Genomic DNA, 13892 nt, shown 5'->3' on the forward strand with positions numbered 1-13892 from the left:
CACTAATCCCAGTCCAGTCCAGTTCAGTCATTTCTTTTTTCTCTCTTACCAAGCCCAGAAACAAGGGATTGCGACAGAAACGGAAGAGGAGGAAGGAGAAGAGATAGATGGGGAAAGTCATCACAGGGAAACCTGGGAGCAAAACCTGACATCAGAACTGTGTGGTTTATCCCTGTTGTAAATAACTGCATGTAGTGAAAAAAAAAATTAAAAACCCCCTCCACTGTGTTCTAGTGTCCATTGCTAACTTTGTAAACCCTTCATACTACAACTACATACTACAATTAATAATTTACAAGGGAATGACTATATTCAAGCATTCAACTAAACCAGAGTATAATTTGTTGGGTTGGATTTGGCTTGTTGTATAACTGAATCTTTGCAGTTTCTAAAACAGAATTTAGGGTTTAGCGTGATATATCATTGCAACTAACTGTAGTTTACAAAGCTAACTATTAATTTCAAAATCGTGGCTTAATATTGTGTGAACCTAGACAGTGGTATATTTTTGAAGAAGCCATTGCTAAGTTACTTACCCCTAGGACAACATTTCCCAGAATTAGTAAGCCCTGAAAGCATCGAACACCAGTATCTCCTTTTGCCATGTTCAATTGGCAAGTCAATCTAGAAAGGAATTATACATGTGTTAACACTGCAAGTTCTTTCAAAAGTGCTGTCTTTTCCTCCTCTTTTGAACCCTGAAAGCCATACAATCTTCAGCTATGTTCCAGGCTGTAATAAAAAGTTTCAAAGATTTTAAAAATCACAACAAAATGATCCTACAGTCTCTACAATAACTTTTTTTAATTGTACAGGAAGAACACCTATTCAAAGAAAGCCATGTGTCATATAAAATGTTTTATTAACTTTTGAGGTGGGAATTATTACTTAGGAATTGATTAAGCTTTTGAACACATAATGTATTTTAAGAAAATATTTGTATTTCTACCTCAGTTGAATTTTGACATAATCCATTCTACATGCTTCAACTCATAATTCATTTCTTCACCTGATTATTTGTGGTAGGATTAAAATAATCACATTACTTGCATGTTATATCACTCCTAGGAAGACAATGAGCGAGATTTTTCATAGCTTCTCACACCTACCTGGGAGGTTCCTTCAACCTTAGGCTACAGCTTCTGCTTCATGAAAATGTTGAAAATGTTATTTCCTATTTTATAGCAAATAGCCTACAGCAAGCCTGATTCAACCTTTTTGGGTGAGAAAGTCACACCCATCAGAAACTCTGTTGCAGCCCCTGTTATGGAACCGGCTCAGAAAATAATTCAAAGAGCCGGTTGCAGCTAGAACAAGGGAGACTAGGAAAGTAACATTCCAGTTGAATGTTTTAAAGTTCTGAAACTTTCTGCTTTGCATTCCAGTCTTTAGTATCTTCTATGGAATTTACACACCCTCTCTACCATTCTCTCTTACGTACTTGCAGGAATATGACTACTAGAAGAGAAATTCAGTGATATTTGTATGGATGAAGTGTGGTGCTCTTGTTTATTTTTAGTTATGAGATGCGGGGAATGTGAATATCCTTTTACATTGCACAGTCCTTGGTTCCTTCTTATACTTTCAATAAATCTATTGCTTAAATATAATTTTAAAAAAATAATTTTTACATCGATAAAGGTTAAACATATATAAAAAAGAGCTAAGAAAAAGAAAAAAAGTGTGAAAAAGCAATACAAATAAAGACGACAAGAAAAAGACAAAAAAGTTACTTCCAATGTTCTTTACAGCACTTACAGACCAACATATTATCCATCTCTCAGATTACATCCCTTCTATCTCATTTTCATCCTTTTTAAATCTGCAAACTTAGAAATCACCATTTCATTTTTTTATAGCAAAATATCATAAAAGGATTCCACTCTTTTTTTTTTATAAAAGAACATGTTTCATCCCTGATCAAATAGGTCAATTTTGCCATTTCTGAAGATTTATGTACATTTAGTTGGATTCTGCTTCCATGTAACATAAATCCAACTAAATGTTGGATTCTGCCTTTGTGTAACATAAATCTAACAACTGTATCTTATACTCTTTGATAAGAGAGAAAAACACCTCTCTTTAATGTGATATTCATTCAGATATTTAAAGAGTTCTATCATGTTTCTTGTCAATCATCCTTTTTTCAAGATGAAATATGGTGTCCCAAATTGGAGGTGGGGGAAGACTCACTAGTCAAGGTGAGTCTAACCAAAGCAGGACTGACTGGAATGATTACTACCTGTAATTTGGAGACTATGCTTCTCTTGATGCAAACTGAGTGTCTTCTTTCCAGTTATGTGACACTGCTGGATCATATTCAATTGCAGAAAACTACATCCACAATTTTTTTCACATGCACAGTTGGTGTACCAGATGGCTGCCATCTTATACTTGGACATTTGATTTTGTTGTTGTTTTTAACTGTGAACTTTGCACATATATCTGTTGTATTTTCTTCTGTTATTTCTAAACTATAATTTTTATTCTATCTTCTATGTTCTACCTTACCTGAATTTGAATCATCTGCAAATTTGATAAGTATTCTCCTCAGTCAGACATAAAATTAATTGTTGTGGCATACCACCTAATACTATTCCCAATTTTATGGATAACCATTGAAGTATACTCTCTGAGTGTGTTTTGTAAGCCAACTATGTAATCACTTTATTGCAGTCTATAAGTAATCAGCTTACTGGTCAACGTATTACAAGAAATTTTGTCTGATCTTTTGCTGAAGTCAAGATATTATAGATATAACATTCCACAATATATTAAAGAAGTAATCAGAAAATGAGATAGTTTGTCAAGATATGTTCTTCACAATTTCAAAATTATTTATAGCAAAAGCACTGTTAGTTTCCTTTATTTTAAGGAGGAAGAAGACAAGCAGAAAAATGCATTGGAAGGAGAAAAGAAAAGAATAACTCTATATTACTGGCTAGAACTTAAAGACTGGCTCCAGATTAGTATTGAGATCATCAGTTATTTAAAAATGTGCGTGCATTTGATTTCAAAACTCTCAAGTGAGTGAAGAAAACAAGTGAAGAACTAAACAAACATCTTAATTTTCTTGCCGCAAAACTGTTTATTACAATAATAACCAATATCTTATGGCTTAAAGACAACTGCAATAAATATGTTAAAATTTGAGGTGCCCAAGGGCTCTCAAAGGGAGAGGAGAAAAATGTACCAGTATAATTAGTCCAGTTCTTTCTTGATATTGGATGAAATGTTTGTGTGACCTTGGTAACATTTCATATTTTAGACTTGTTTTTATCAACATGCTAGTATAATATCTCAGCTGTAACATATGGGTTTGGGATTCAAGATAAGAGCTACATGCCTGTAGAGGTATGTCTTTCCAAATCAGAAATGGCCTGGAATTGGCTTTTTTATTGTGTATGAAACTTCCTAACTGAGCCTTGTTTTTAACAATTGTAGAACAAAAGCTTAAAAACAAAAAAATAAAAAAAATGCAAGTAAACGAAGAGTGGAAAACACCCTGACTCCACCAAAAGCAGAGAAGCCTTGGATAAAAGAGAAATATTTTTGAAAGGGTGTGGTTGAGAACAGAGTCTCTATGAGCATTGAACCTTATTTTACAATGTCCTAGCTTGCATACTCAGAAATTTCATTGGGTAATGGGAGCTGTTCTTTCATTGTAAAATATTTCATTTCCCAGTTTTTTCCCTAAACAAATTATGTCTGAACACATTGTTGCCCTGACGACTCTTAAGAGTTGGGAATGTTTGTTTTCAACACCATATTTAAGATCAGTCTTAGATATTAGTTTGTTTGCTTATTTATTTATATTTGCCTTTATTATTTTTACACATAATTCATGGTGGTGAACATGTCCAACAAAACTTCCCGCTCCTATTTTTCCTAGAACAACAACCCTCTGAGGTGAGTTTGCTAAGAAAGAGCCATTAGCCCAAGATCACCCAACTGGCTTTCATGGCTAAGATGGAACTAGAACTCACAGTCTCCTGCTTTCTACCAAAGTGCCTTAACCACTAGACCAAACTGGCTTTAGTGCATATGGGTAGCACAAAATGCAAAAGATAGTCTAAAGTACACTGGATAAATAATCATGCACCAAAAGTGTTTGTTATTACAATGCCACCTAGTAGGTTGAAATGGGCAAGAATATGCTGAATTTCTGGATTAAAGATTATAACCTGAATATAGCGGTAGCAGTATGCTTGGGTTAAAATTGAGCATCGTGGCATACCCTAGCCAAAATGTATTCAAACCGTAACCATTTAGAGCCAGGATGGGAGCAAAGATCAGTATCTAAGGGTGCATCTGATGACCCTCTTGCATGGAACTTGAAACTCAAATTATAAGAATAGTAAACATAAAGAGCATTAACTAACAAATGAAATGGGAGCAAGAAAAAATAGATAACTTGTGATGTTGTGAAACCCAAAGGAAAAAAAAAGCAGGGAGACAAGGATCTGCATGAAGGTGGCGTGTGGACTGGAGTTGATTAATACATGCATCAAAGTGAAAGTATATGCTTCATTTATGAATGAAATGGCTAAAATGAATGGCAGAAAGGATGGATGTGTGCGTGGGTGTGTGGGTGGGTGTGCACGCGTGTGCGCGCACCCCCTCCCCATATGCACCCATACGTTGGTGACAGCTGGATGCTACATCCATTGAACACTAACAATGAAAGGATTATGAAAAAAACTGTGGATCATTCTGAATGAATGAAATTCAGGGATGGATGACTGGCAAAAAGACAGCATAATATAGAAAACTGATTGAGCAATTCAGAAATACAGGAATAAAGTTAAATGAAAAAGAATGGTAATTGTTGGTAAGCAGTTGCTTAGAAAAACATCTAAAAGTTTGTTTTTAATGTGTGTTTGAATATATCTATTCATATGTACATATGAATGCAAATATAAAAGCATTATTTATTTGATTGTGATGAAAGACAGAATTAGTGAGCAATATGAGAATTATGACAGGCTCAGTGGGACAGATCAAAATTTTGTTAACATCCAGAGTTGAACTGGATGGGAAAGTGAATAGTGAAAACAAATGGAAAGAAATAAAGGAAGAATGCCTGGGAAGGTGAAAGCATGAGACCGGTATAAAACCTGATAAGAATATATTCTCCAAATAAAACGAATGGGAAGTGGATGTAAGGAAAGATAGTGAGGAAACTTCTTGGAACAAGGCATTAAGGATTATGCTACAAGTATGTTAATAGGAAAATATTTGGTGGAATAATGAAGTTATTTTTTCCTTACAAATTGGAAAAATATGCATAAAAGAATTATTGCCATGAAAGACAGAGCAGAAAAATACTGTATAATATGTTTAAAGAGGGAATGATAGTTGTAATATAATCAAAGACGTAAAGGGATCGATAATTTTAAAAATCAGAGGATTGTTGATGGAAATGAAAACTTTTTGAAGTAATAGATGAAGAACCAGCAGTTTGAATAGACCCTTGCTTCCAATGAGCATTCTGGCTTGATCTCCTGTATTTACTGAATGAATGGTTCTTTTGATTGTTCAAAGAAAGCAACCTTTTCTGACATAACAAATCAAAGGAATCAGTCTTTCTCTTGTTCCTGTGAAGAAACCGTTGTTACGTGCTTTCTAGATTTTTTACTTCTATAGTATTTTAAATTCTTCCCACAATTACTCAGATTCTCAGTCCACTAGGTCCAGGTTTAGTTATTATTATTTTATGGAATGAATTTCTAGACTTTTTCTGTCAGATATGTATTTGTATTGTTGTGATCTGCAATCCGCTTCCAGCATCCGCATCAGTAGTTCAACAGAACTTTTCTATCTCTTGCTATGTAATCTATTTAATTATGGTGTTATTTGGAGGTATCCAGGTGTAGAACGATATTTTACATTAAAATAGTGTGTTAGACTTCTATATGGAAAATGGGTTCTTAATCACTGTAGGTTCCTAATCTATTTTTTCCAATCATATATGGTTTTCTCAAACTTTTCTTTTAAAATCACAAGAAATTATTAGAATTCTTCATCTATTTCTTTTTCGGTTGATGATGCATATACCTGTATAATCATGAAACTGAATGGCAATCCTTGAAAGTTGATGGAAATCGTACTTCATTTTTAAATTTGGGGCTCACTTCCAGAATAGAACATTTTGAATTTGTCTGACTGGAAATGTCCCATACCTGTCTATTTTAGTTCAGTTACTCATACCCTTTACTAATCAATGACATTTCAGTTTTAACAAAATCCAGCTTTTCTTGCAATCATTTAAAGTTTTCCAATCAGCTCCAAACTCCCCCCACCAATTTCCAAAGGCTTTAATACAATCAGCATCTTGATTTTCCAAAGGCTTTGATACAATTATTCATGCTGCCTAGACCTCCTTCAGAATGCTCTTTCTTCTTGCTCTACGGCCAAATAGTTACTTCCAGACCTGGGGCCCTTATCTTGAAAAGCAACATGACACTATTTCTTGATAAGCTTCTTTCCATGGGTTTTAATGCCATTTGTGAAGAATTATGTGCTGTTGCTTTCTTCCTCAGAATTCCTCAGCTAATAGAGTTACTACAATTTCACCAGTGGCTACTGGTCATAAGCCCATCAGATATATTTCCCGTTGGCCCTATGCCAGCATTGACTGCTCTGCTGCCAACAGCCAGGAAGATTGACTATGCACCAGTTTCTAAAGCAGTCTTGTAACTGGTCATGCCCATCATAGCAGTCAATTTATAACTAGAGCTTAAAATTCTAAGTGTGCTTACCAGTCTATAACATTTAACAAAATAACAATCCCAGATTTATTACACTCTATAAGAATGGATAGTATTGATATATATCTCTGTATTTATCTGCATTTGTGGGACAAGTCCAGACATAATGTCTTAAAGAAAATATACTGAGGCACAGAACATAGAAATCTATAAATGAAATCTATATCTATAGGGCTGCTCAGACCAGAACAATCCATAACTTCTCAGTGCTTTTTAATTAATGAATATCTGGAGCAAGATAAATGCAGATCTTTTAAAAACTTCTTCCCCTGATCTTTCTTAGTCTCTTGTATTTACTTAGCTACAAGCAAGCTTCATTATATTTATTGATCGTGACTCCAAGTAAATGTGTATATATGAATGCAACTTACTCTTAGCAATGGGATATACATAATCATTCCTTGACTATTCTCTCATAGTCAGGGTATAAGCATTGCCCATACATATTTTGGAACTTCCTGCTCAAGTTCAGCAAGATTGTCAATCAGAAAATCACAAACAGTGCCTGTGAAGTATAAGTTTCAGTTGGTTACTCATCAGTTTTTAGAGAAGGGAACTGATACCAGATGCTAGAACAATTCCCCAATTGAGAAGCACCCAAGCATAGTCAAACAAATACAAATTCTCTGGACTGGCAAGGTATTCTCAAATCCCGCACTGACATTACACAGATCTGTAGTGACATGCCCTAAATCTAATTCATTCCATTAGAAACAAACCTCTGTTTTTCCATTGAAACTATACTGTTTTTTACTTATTTGTCATCTTGTAGTGGAAAATGCTTTGTCCTAAAGCTTCATAAGCTTACCAAACTTGGTACACTACAGTTATGGATAAGTATAGTGTTTTTTTAAATTTTAATATACAAATAAAGAAATACGTTAGAAACTCTCATGATTCCCCCTGAACATGGTCAATGGCTGACTGACAGTCTGAGAACTGTGACTTCCCACAGATATCTGGGGACTATCACATTGGGAAAGGTTTCACCGATGACATTTCAAACACACAAAATTATCAGTCACATCTACACTGTTTGATGAAATGGTATTCAAAGCATATTTAGCATCTTTAAAAAAAAATTCCTTTCACTGAATTTGTTACAAATTCCTTTCATTGAATTTGTTAGTATTACAGCTTTTTACAGAACAAAAAGGAATTTGACTTTTTATTTTGTTCTTTGTACAAAAAAAATGTCAATCACACTGACAAACATGGTTATTATATAGCATTAACATTATTGACAACATAGTCTTAAGATGTCATCTGATCTGCCAGGAACTGTTTTGGGTTTTTTGTCATGGACTGCAAATGGTAATTTATGACAAATTTAAGATAATGATCACATTATCATTATATTAAAGGAGTGAGGTGCATTGGAAAATCTGGATTGTATCCAGATAAAATCATTAGATTTCAATGAATTTACCTAACTCTCTTTTTACGATCCTGTAATCCCTTAATTTGGAGTAGAATTGGGGCAATTGGGTGGAGCTGATCATTTACCAGCCAGATGCCCTTCTTGACACCACATGGAATAAGAGTGCTCTCTCTCTTTCTTTCTCTCTCTCCCCCAGGAGAGAAACATCTGCCACTACCTAGGATTGAATTCTCAACCTCCCAAGTGGGAGGCAAGCGTCTCCACTACTAGGCCATCACACTGTTCATTGTTCTTACATATTAAAGGAGTAAGTTGCATTGAAAAATCTGGATTGTATCCGGATAAAACCATCATTAGGTTTTAATGAATTTACATAAAAGCAAATATATTAAAAACATTCGTTGACACAGTATCCTTTTTCCTTTAGGTGTTTTTTTATTTTTAACTGAACATTCTTTGTTATCAGTTATATTTTATTTGTAGAATTATGCAAATTACTGACCATAATCATGAATTGAACAAAGCCAAGATCCAGCTCAGTGTCTCGAAGAAAAAAAAGGCACTTTAAAAAAGAGTTGATAAATACATGAAATCTTAATATTTGCAAGTATAACTGGGAATGTTTTCAATCCTATCTTACATTGAGATTTTTAATAGCTGAAGAAATTTTGGCTTAAATTGTCTTTGCCCAACTGTTAATTGTAAGTTATACAAACAGGGGACTTCCAGTTTGAAGGGCTTCAGTGACAGACAGGAATCCGTGATCGTGCGTGGTTTCTGCCTGGGCTCACCGCTGGAGCGGCCTGAGCCGGCTGGTTTCGGGGCTAAGCCACCCTGTAGAGGTGGTGAAGAAGGGGGAGACTGCCAGCAGGGTCAAGGAGAGCCGCATCTCTCCTCCTCAGCTGGTCAAACTCCCTTTCCCGAAGGCAGTAGGAGCAGTGGTCAGAAATGGCCATCTCAAACAAGTACTCAACCGGAAAAGAATGTGCAAGAGGAAGATAAGAAGTGAAAGTTTTGGCTGACTGGGCTAAGTTGAAAAAGCAACAACTAAGGTACCCTGGAATTTAAATTTTACAAGAAATAACATTGCTCCCAAAGAAGAGTTGGAAGCAGCAAAAGAAAGTGAAAGGGGAAAGGTTTGCCTCTTTTTTTCTCTCTCTCCTTCCTTATATTGACAATTAAGAATAAGAAATGGGAAAAATCCACTTTGGCATCAATAGGCAATTAAGCTGAAAATATAACCAAATGCCAAAGGGACAATAAAGATTTCTAGACATTAAAAACTTTTTCTTCTATAATCAGGAAGGGAGAGAAAAAGAATAAGGGCAGGATCTGGAAGAGGAGACTGCCTGGACTTTAAAAGAATCTAAAGTAAAATTTCAATAAGACTTCTAAAAGATACATTTTAACTGAAACTTTGCAACTAAATAGTAACCCCAGGAAGAGAAAGTGGGAAAAAAAAAGAAAGAGCAAAAAGAAACAGTTTGTGTGTATTTGGATTACTTGATGACTTTTAGATTTTTGGCTATTATATTTGAATGACTAAAATCAATCGGGTAGCTGTTTAAAATTTTTTACAATGGCATCACTTTTTGATGAATTGAAATGGAACTTAAAAAGTACAAAGAAGATGCACAAGAAGGGAGGGGTTCCTTTGGCTTCATTTTTCAATTTTTAGAAATGGAGATTTGGAACTATGAGAAACAACAAGAAAAGACTGCAAAACAAGAAGACTGGGACAAAGAAGAAGCCATCTTTAATGAACAAGTAACTCTATGTGGGGAAGAAAAAGGAAAAGGGGGAAAGAAGATGGAGAATTTAAGATTTAAAAAAACAACCAAAGAAAAGAAAAATAATTCGAAAAATAAGTATAACACTGGAAAACAACAGAAAAGGGGAATACAGAAGAGGTAAGTAGAGGTAGAGAGACAAAGGGGTAAAAAGGGGAGGGAGAAGAAGATAGGGAAGAAGGAAAGGAAAAGAAGTTACAAAGGTCCGGAGCAAGATATAAAGAAATAGGACCTATTTAGAGATAATGGGTGAAAATTTAACTGAAAGGGGGATTCTGTAAAGGTACATGAGATTGTGTTGTTATATTTGAAATAGAAATAACTTTAGAAAATTGGAAACAACATATGATTAGAATGAGGGATAGAATGATTAGTGTAACTTAGTGAAATGTTTGTGAATAAAGTAAATGAAATAAAATAAATGAGAAAATTGAATTAGGAAGGAATGGGAACACTTTAATTAGTCAATGTTTTATAAAATATAAGTGAAGAGGGGGGAACTGAGTATGGAAAGCTAATAATTGTTCCCATAGAGGTATGATATTTAATTGAAAAGTAATGTGAAAAATCTTAAGACTTTAATGAATATAATATTAATGATAGAATTGAATTGGAATGGAATGTTGTTTTAATTATATACCTTTATAATTTTTCCTTTTTAAAAAAAAGAATACTGTGTGTAGTTTAAGAATGTACCAAACAGAATCCGAATGGAAGCTATGTATTATATTGAGTGTTATAACTTTAGGGGAAAGATATAAAGGCGTCATACTCCAATCAGTAACTACAGGAGAAATTTTGTTTTAATGAGAAAAGATGATAGACAATTGAAACAGGACAGACAAAAAATATAAATATAATGATTTGAATTGAGATGAAATAAATACAATAAAATTGAGGAAATTAAAAGAGGGGAGAAGCTATGTAGAAAATGTAAAATTGTAATAAGATATGGAATAGAATATAAAAATGAGCATGAACCTGAAATTGTGCCTGCATGAAGAAATGTAACCTGGGATTATGCTGCTTTCAAAAAAGATGTTTTAATTGTGTTTCTTTTCTTTTTGTGAAAACTCAAATAAAATTTACAAAACAATAATAATTGTAAGTTATACTAACTATCCTATGCTATGCTATAATTAAGTCTCTAGACAAGAAGAGACTTGTGACTGTTAAATCACACTTTAAAAAAAAACTGTACAACCTATGACCCACTGGATCATGATTTCACTGATATTTCCTAAACTGATAAACAGAATGACCATGGGCAGGCGAAAAAGGAGCAGAAGCAACTTTTGACTTCCTGCCAGCTTATCCATTGACTTTGCTGGTGGGAAGCTGGCAGGGAGCATCAGAAATCATGATCAAATGTCATGGTTGATCACAGCAGTGGTGCACTGTCCATAACTTGACCAATACAACTGATATGAAGATTGTTGAAATTTCAATTCCATAAGAGTAAGAGGCTCCAAACTTAGGATACATCTTCAGGTTAGCCCATTTGAGGTACTTTGGTTCAAAAATTGTTCCCCTATGATGCACCATTTCACCCAATTGAAGATTACAAATAGACATTTTTAGCAGCATACAGATAGATTTATATGGAGGGCTAGTTTGTGATGCAAAACATTTTGCTCACTTGCAAATTATTCTATACCTATTCAGGAATAAGCTTCACTGAATTAAATAAGGCTTTCAAGTAAGATCAAGTTTAATAGATACTTTAAGGATTCAGCTCTGGATCTGAGCATAAATACAGAATCAGAGATTGAATAAGGGACAATTCAAAAGAATTATAGATAGCTCACAGAGTTTAGAAGAATGTACAGAACCTAACACATCAATTTTTCAAACTGATACCTGTCCAAAATGGTGTTTTTGTCAGCTAACCCATTCCATATAACTCAGTAAGAAAAAAACTGAAACCGTCTGTAAAATAAATTAGGTATAAAGCTACAACCTCCACTCACAGGCATCACTTTCTGTTAACTTTTCCTGAATAAAAAAGAACTGTTTGCTCAAAAACAGTAAGAAGGCTTACAATTTTTTTAACTTGCTTTCTATAAGGTTTCTCACCTATATTAAGAAGCAATAGTTGAAAGGTAGGTTATTACCATTGGCATAATACTTGTTTCTTCTCAGAAACATAAAAATAAAAAGTTTAAAGCAATACATGACATTTAGATTAAACTGTAAGGTATGTAAGTAATTTAAGGGTTTTCTATTTTGCTAGCATGATCAAACAGAAGCAACCCAGAGACAAATTTTGCTTTAATCTCATTTGTGTCAAATGTTAATATGTAAAATTTTTTAGATTTAACAATAGAAAAGGACACTTTAGATCAAAACTCAGCACAAGTAAGCTAGAAACCTAAGATATGTTTACTCACCTTCCTTCACTCTGAAACCCAAACAATTTGCTGTGCCAACCCCCACCCCCAGTCACTTTTTAAAAGTGCCCAAGGCACCCAAGAACAATGCTATGTGATTGGTCAGAAGGGAAGACCTATCATATGGCACGGCCCTAATCTGGTCCAACCAGTTCTTAGTTGTGATAGGGCCAACAGGTCCCTTGAGCCGCAACATTTACCCATTATAGTGGAATGTGGTCATACTCATACCCATTCACCAAACTTTATGAAGTTTCTATTATTACATGTTGTCAAACATTAACAAGTGATTCATATGATCTTTAAAAGTAAATCAGGGGAAAAAATAAAGAGCGGTTGTTCCCCTTACTAAATATATACAAAGGAAGTAGCCTTATTTAGAAGACAATAGAAAATGGCATTTAAGGCAGCATTCTGCAGAAGGACAAGAAGATTAAGGAGCTGTATTTATGACATTTTCCTTCCCTTCAAACATCTTCCACAAAATATATGCAAGTCTATATTTAAATGAAATTCAGGAGGGTTAATTGCATGGCTCCATTCTGTCCCATAATTTTAGCTTGTAAACCAGAGGCGTCCATATTGGTGGGGGGGATAAGTGGGGGATAGAGAGGTAAAAAAAAGTCAGTATTTGTGCTGTCAAATTGACTTTGAATCTCTCTCTATGCAGATGCCCCAGCTATAAAACACTTAAACTTGACCTATTTATTGTGTTAATCAGAATAGAACCTTGAAGGTCTTCTAATCCAACCCCTTGCTCAAGGAGTCCCTATACCATTGCAGACAGGTGGCTGTCCAGTCTTTTCTTAAAAACTTCCAGTGATGAAGCACCCGCAACTTCTGAAGGCAAGCTGTTCCACTGGTTAATTGTCCTTACTGTTAGGAAGTTTCTCCTTAATTCCACGTTGCTTCTCTCCTTGATTAGTTTCCATTGTTTCTTGTCCTGCCCTCTGGTGCTTTGGAAAATAAGTTGACTCCCTCCTCTTTGTGTCAGCCTCTCATGTCACCCCTAGTCCTTCTTTTCTCTAGACTGCTCATATCCAATTCCTGCAACCATTCTTCATATGTCTTTGTCTTCAGGCCTTTAATCATCTTAGTTGCTTTTCTTTGCACTTTTTCCAGTCTCAACATCTTTTTTGTAATGTGGTGACCAAAACTGGGTGCAGTATTCCAGGTGTGGCCTTACTAAGGCTTTATAAAGCAGTACTAATACCGCATGTGATTTTGATACTATGCCTCTATTTATACAACCAAGGATTGTATCAGCTTTTCTGGCTGCTGCCACACCTACTGATTTACGTTTAAGTGATTGTATACTAGGACTCCAAGGTCCCTCTCACAGATACTATTTTTGAGCCAGATTTTGCCTAATCTGTCCTTGCATATTTGGTTTTTTTTCTGGCTAGCTGTAAAACCTTGCTTTTCTCCACATTAGAGCCCATTGTTCAAGTCTGCAAGATCTTTTTGGATTCTGGGGTGTTGGCTATTCCTGCCAGCTTAGTGATATCTGCAACTTTCATGAGTTCTCCTTCTATTCCCTCATCTCATTCATTTATGAAGA

General features: G+C 34.8%; 1 protein-coding gene across 2 annotated transcripts in view; it reads right to left on the minus strand.

Annotated features, from left to right (window-relative positions):
* Positions 1–12393, minus strand: part of UPK1B (uroplakin 1B) — a 29143-nt gene extending 16750 nt beyond the window's left edge. Inside the window, exons 1-2 of one of the 2 annotated variants that reach the window (XM_026708834.2) lie at positions 12332–12393; positions 537–624 (exon numbers count right to left, since the gene is read on the minus strand). In XM_026708834.2, the coding sequence (XP_026564619.1) occupies positions 537–605 (69 nt within the window). In that variant the 5' untranslated portion in view covers positions 606–624; positions 12332–12393. Of the gene's footprint in view, positions 1–536; positions 625–1109; positions 1362–12331 lie in introns of those variants that run through there. The other variant, XM_087937270.1, reaches the window with a different exon arrangement.
* Between the last annotated feature and the right edge of the window lie 1499 nt (positions 12394–13892).

This window comes from Pseudonaja textilis, chromosome 7 (assembly GCF_049901715.1).
Source record: "Pseudonaja textilis isolate UNSWEBS1 chromosome 7, rPseTex1.2, whole genome shotgun sequence".
In the NCBI taxonomy this organism is placed as follows: Eukaryota; Metazoa; Chordata; class Lepidosauria; order Squamata; family Elapidae; genus Pseudonaja; species Pseudonaja textilis.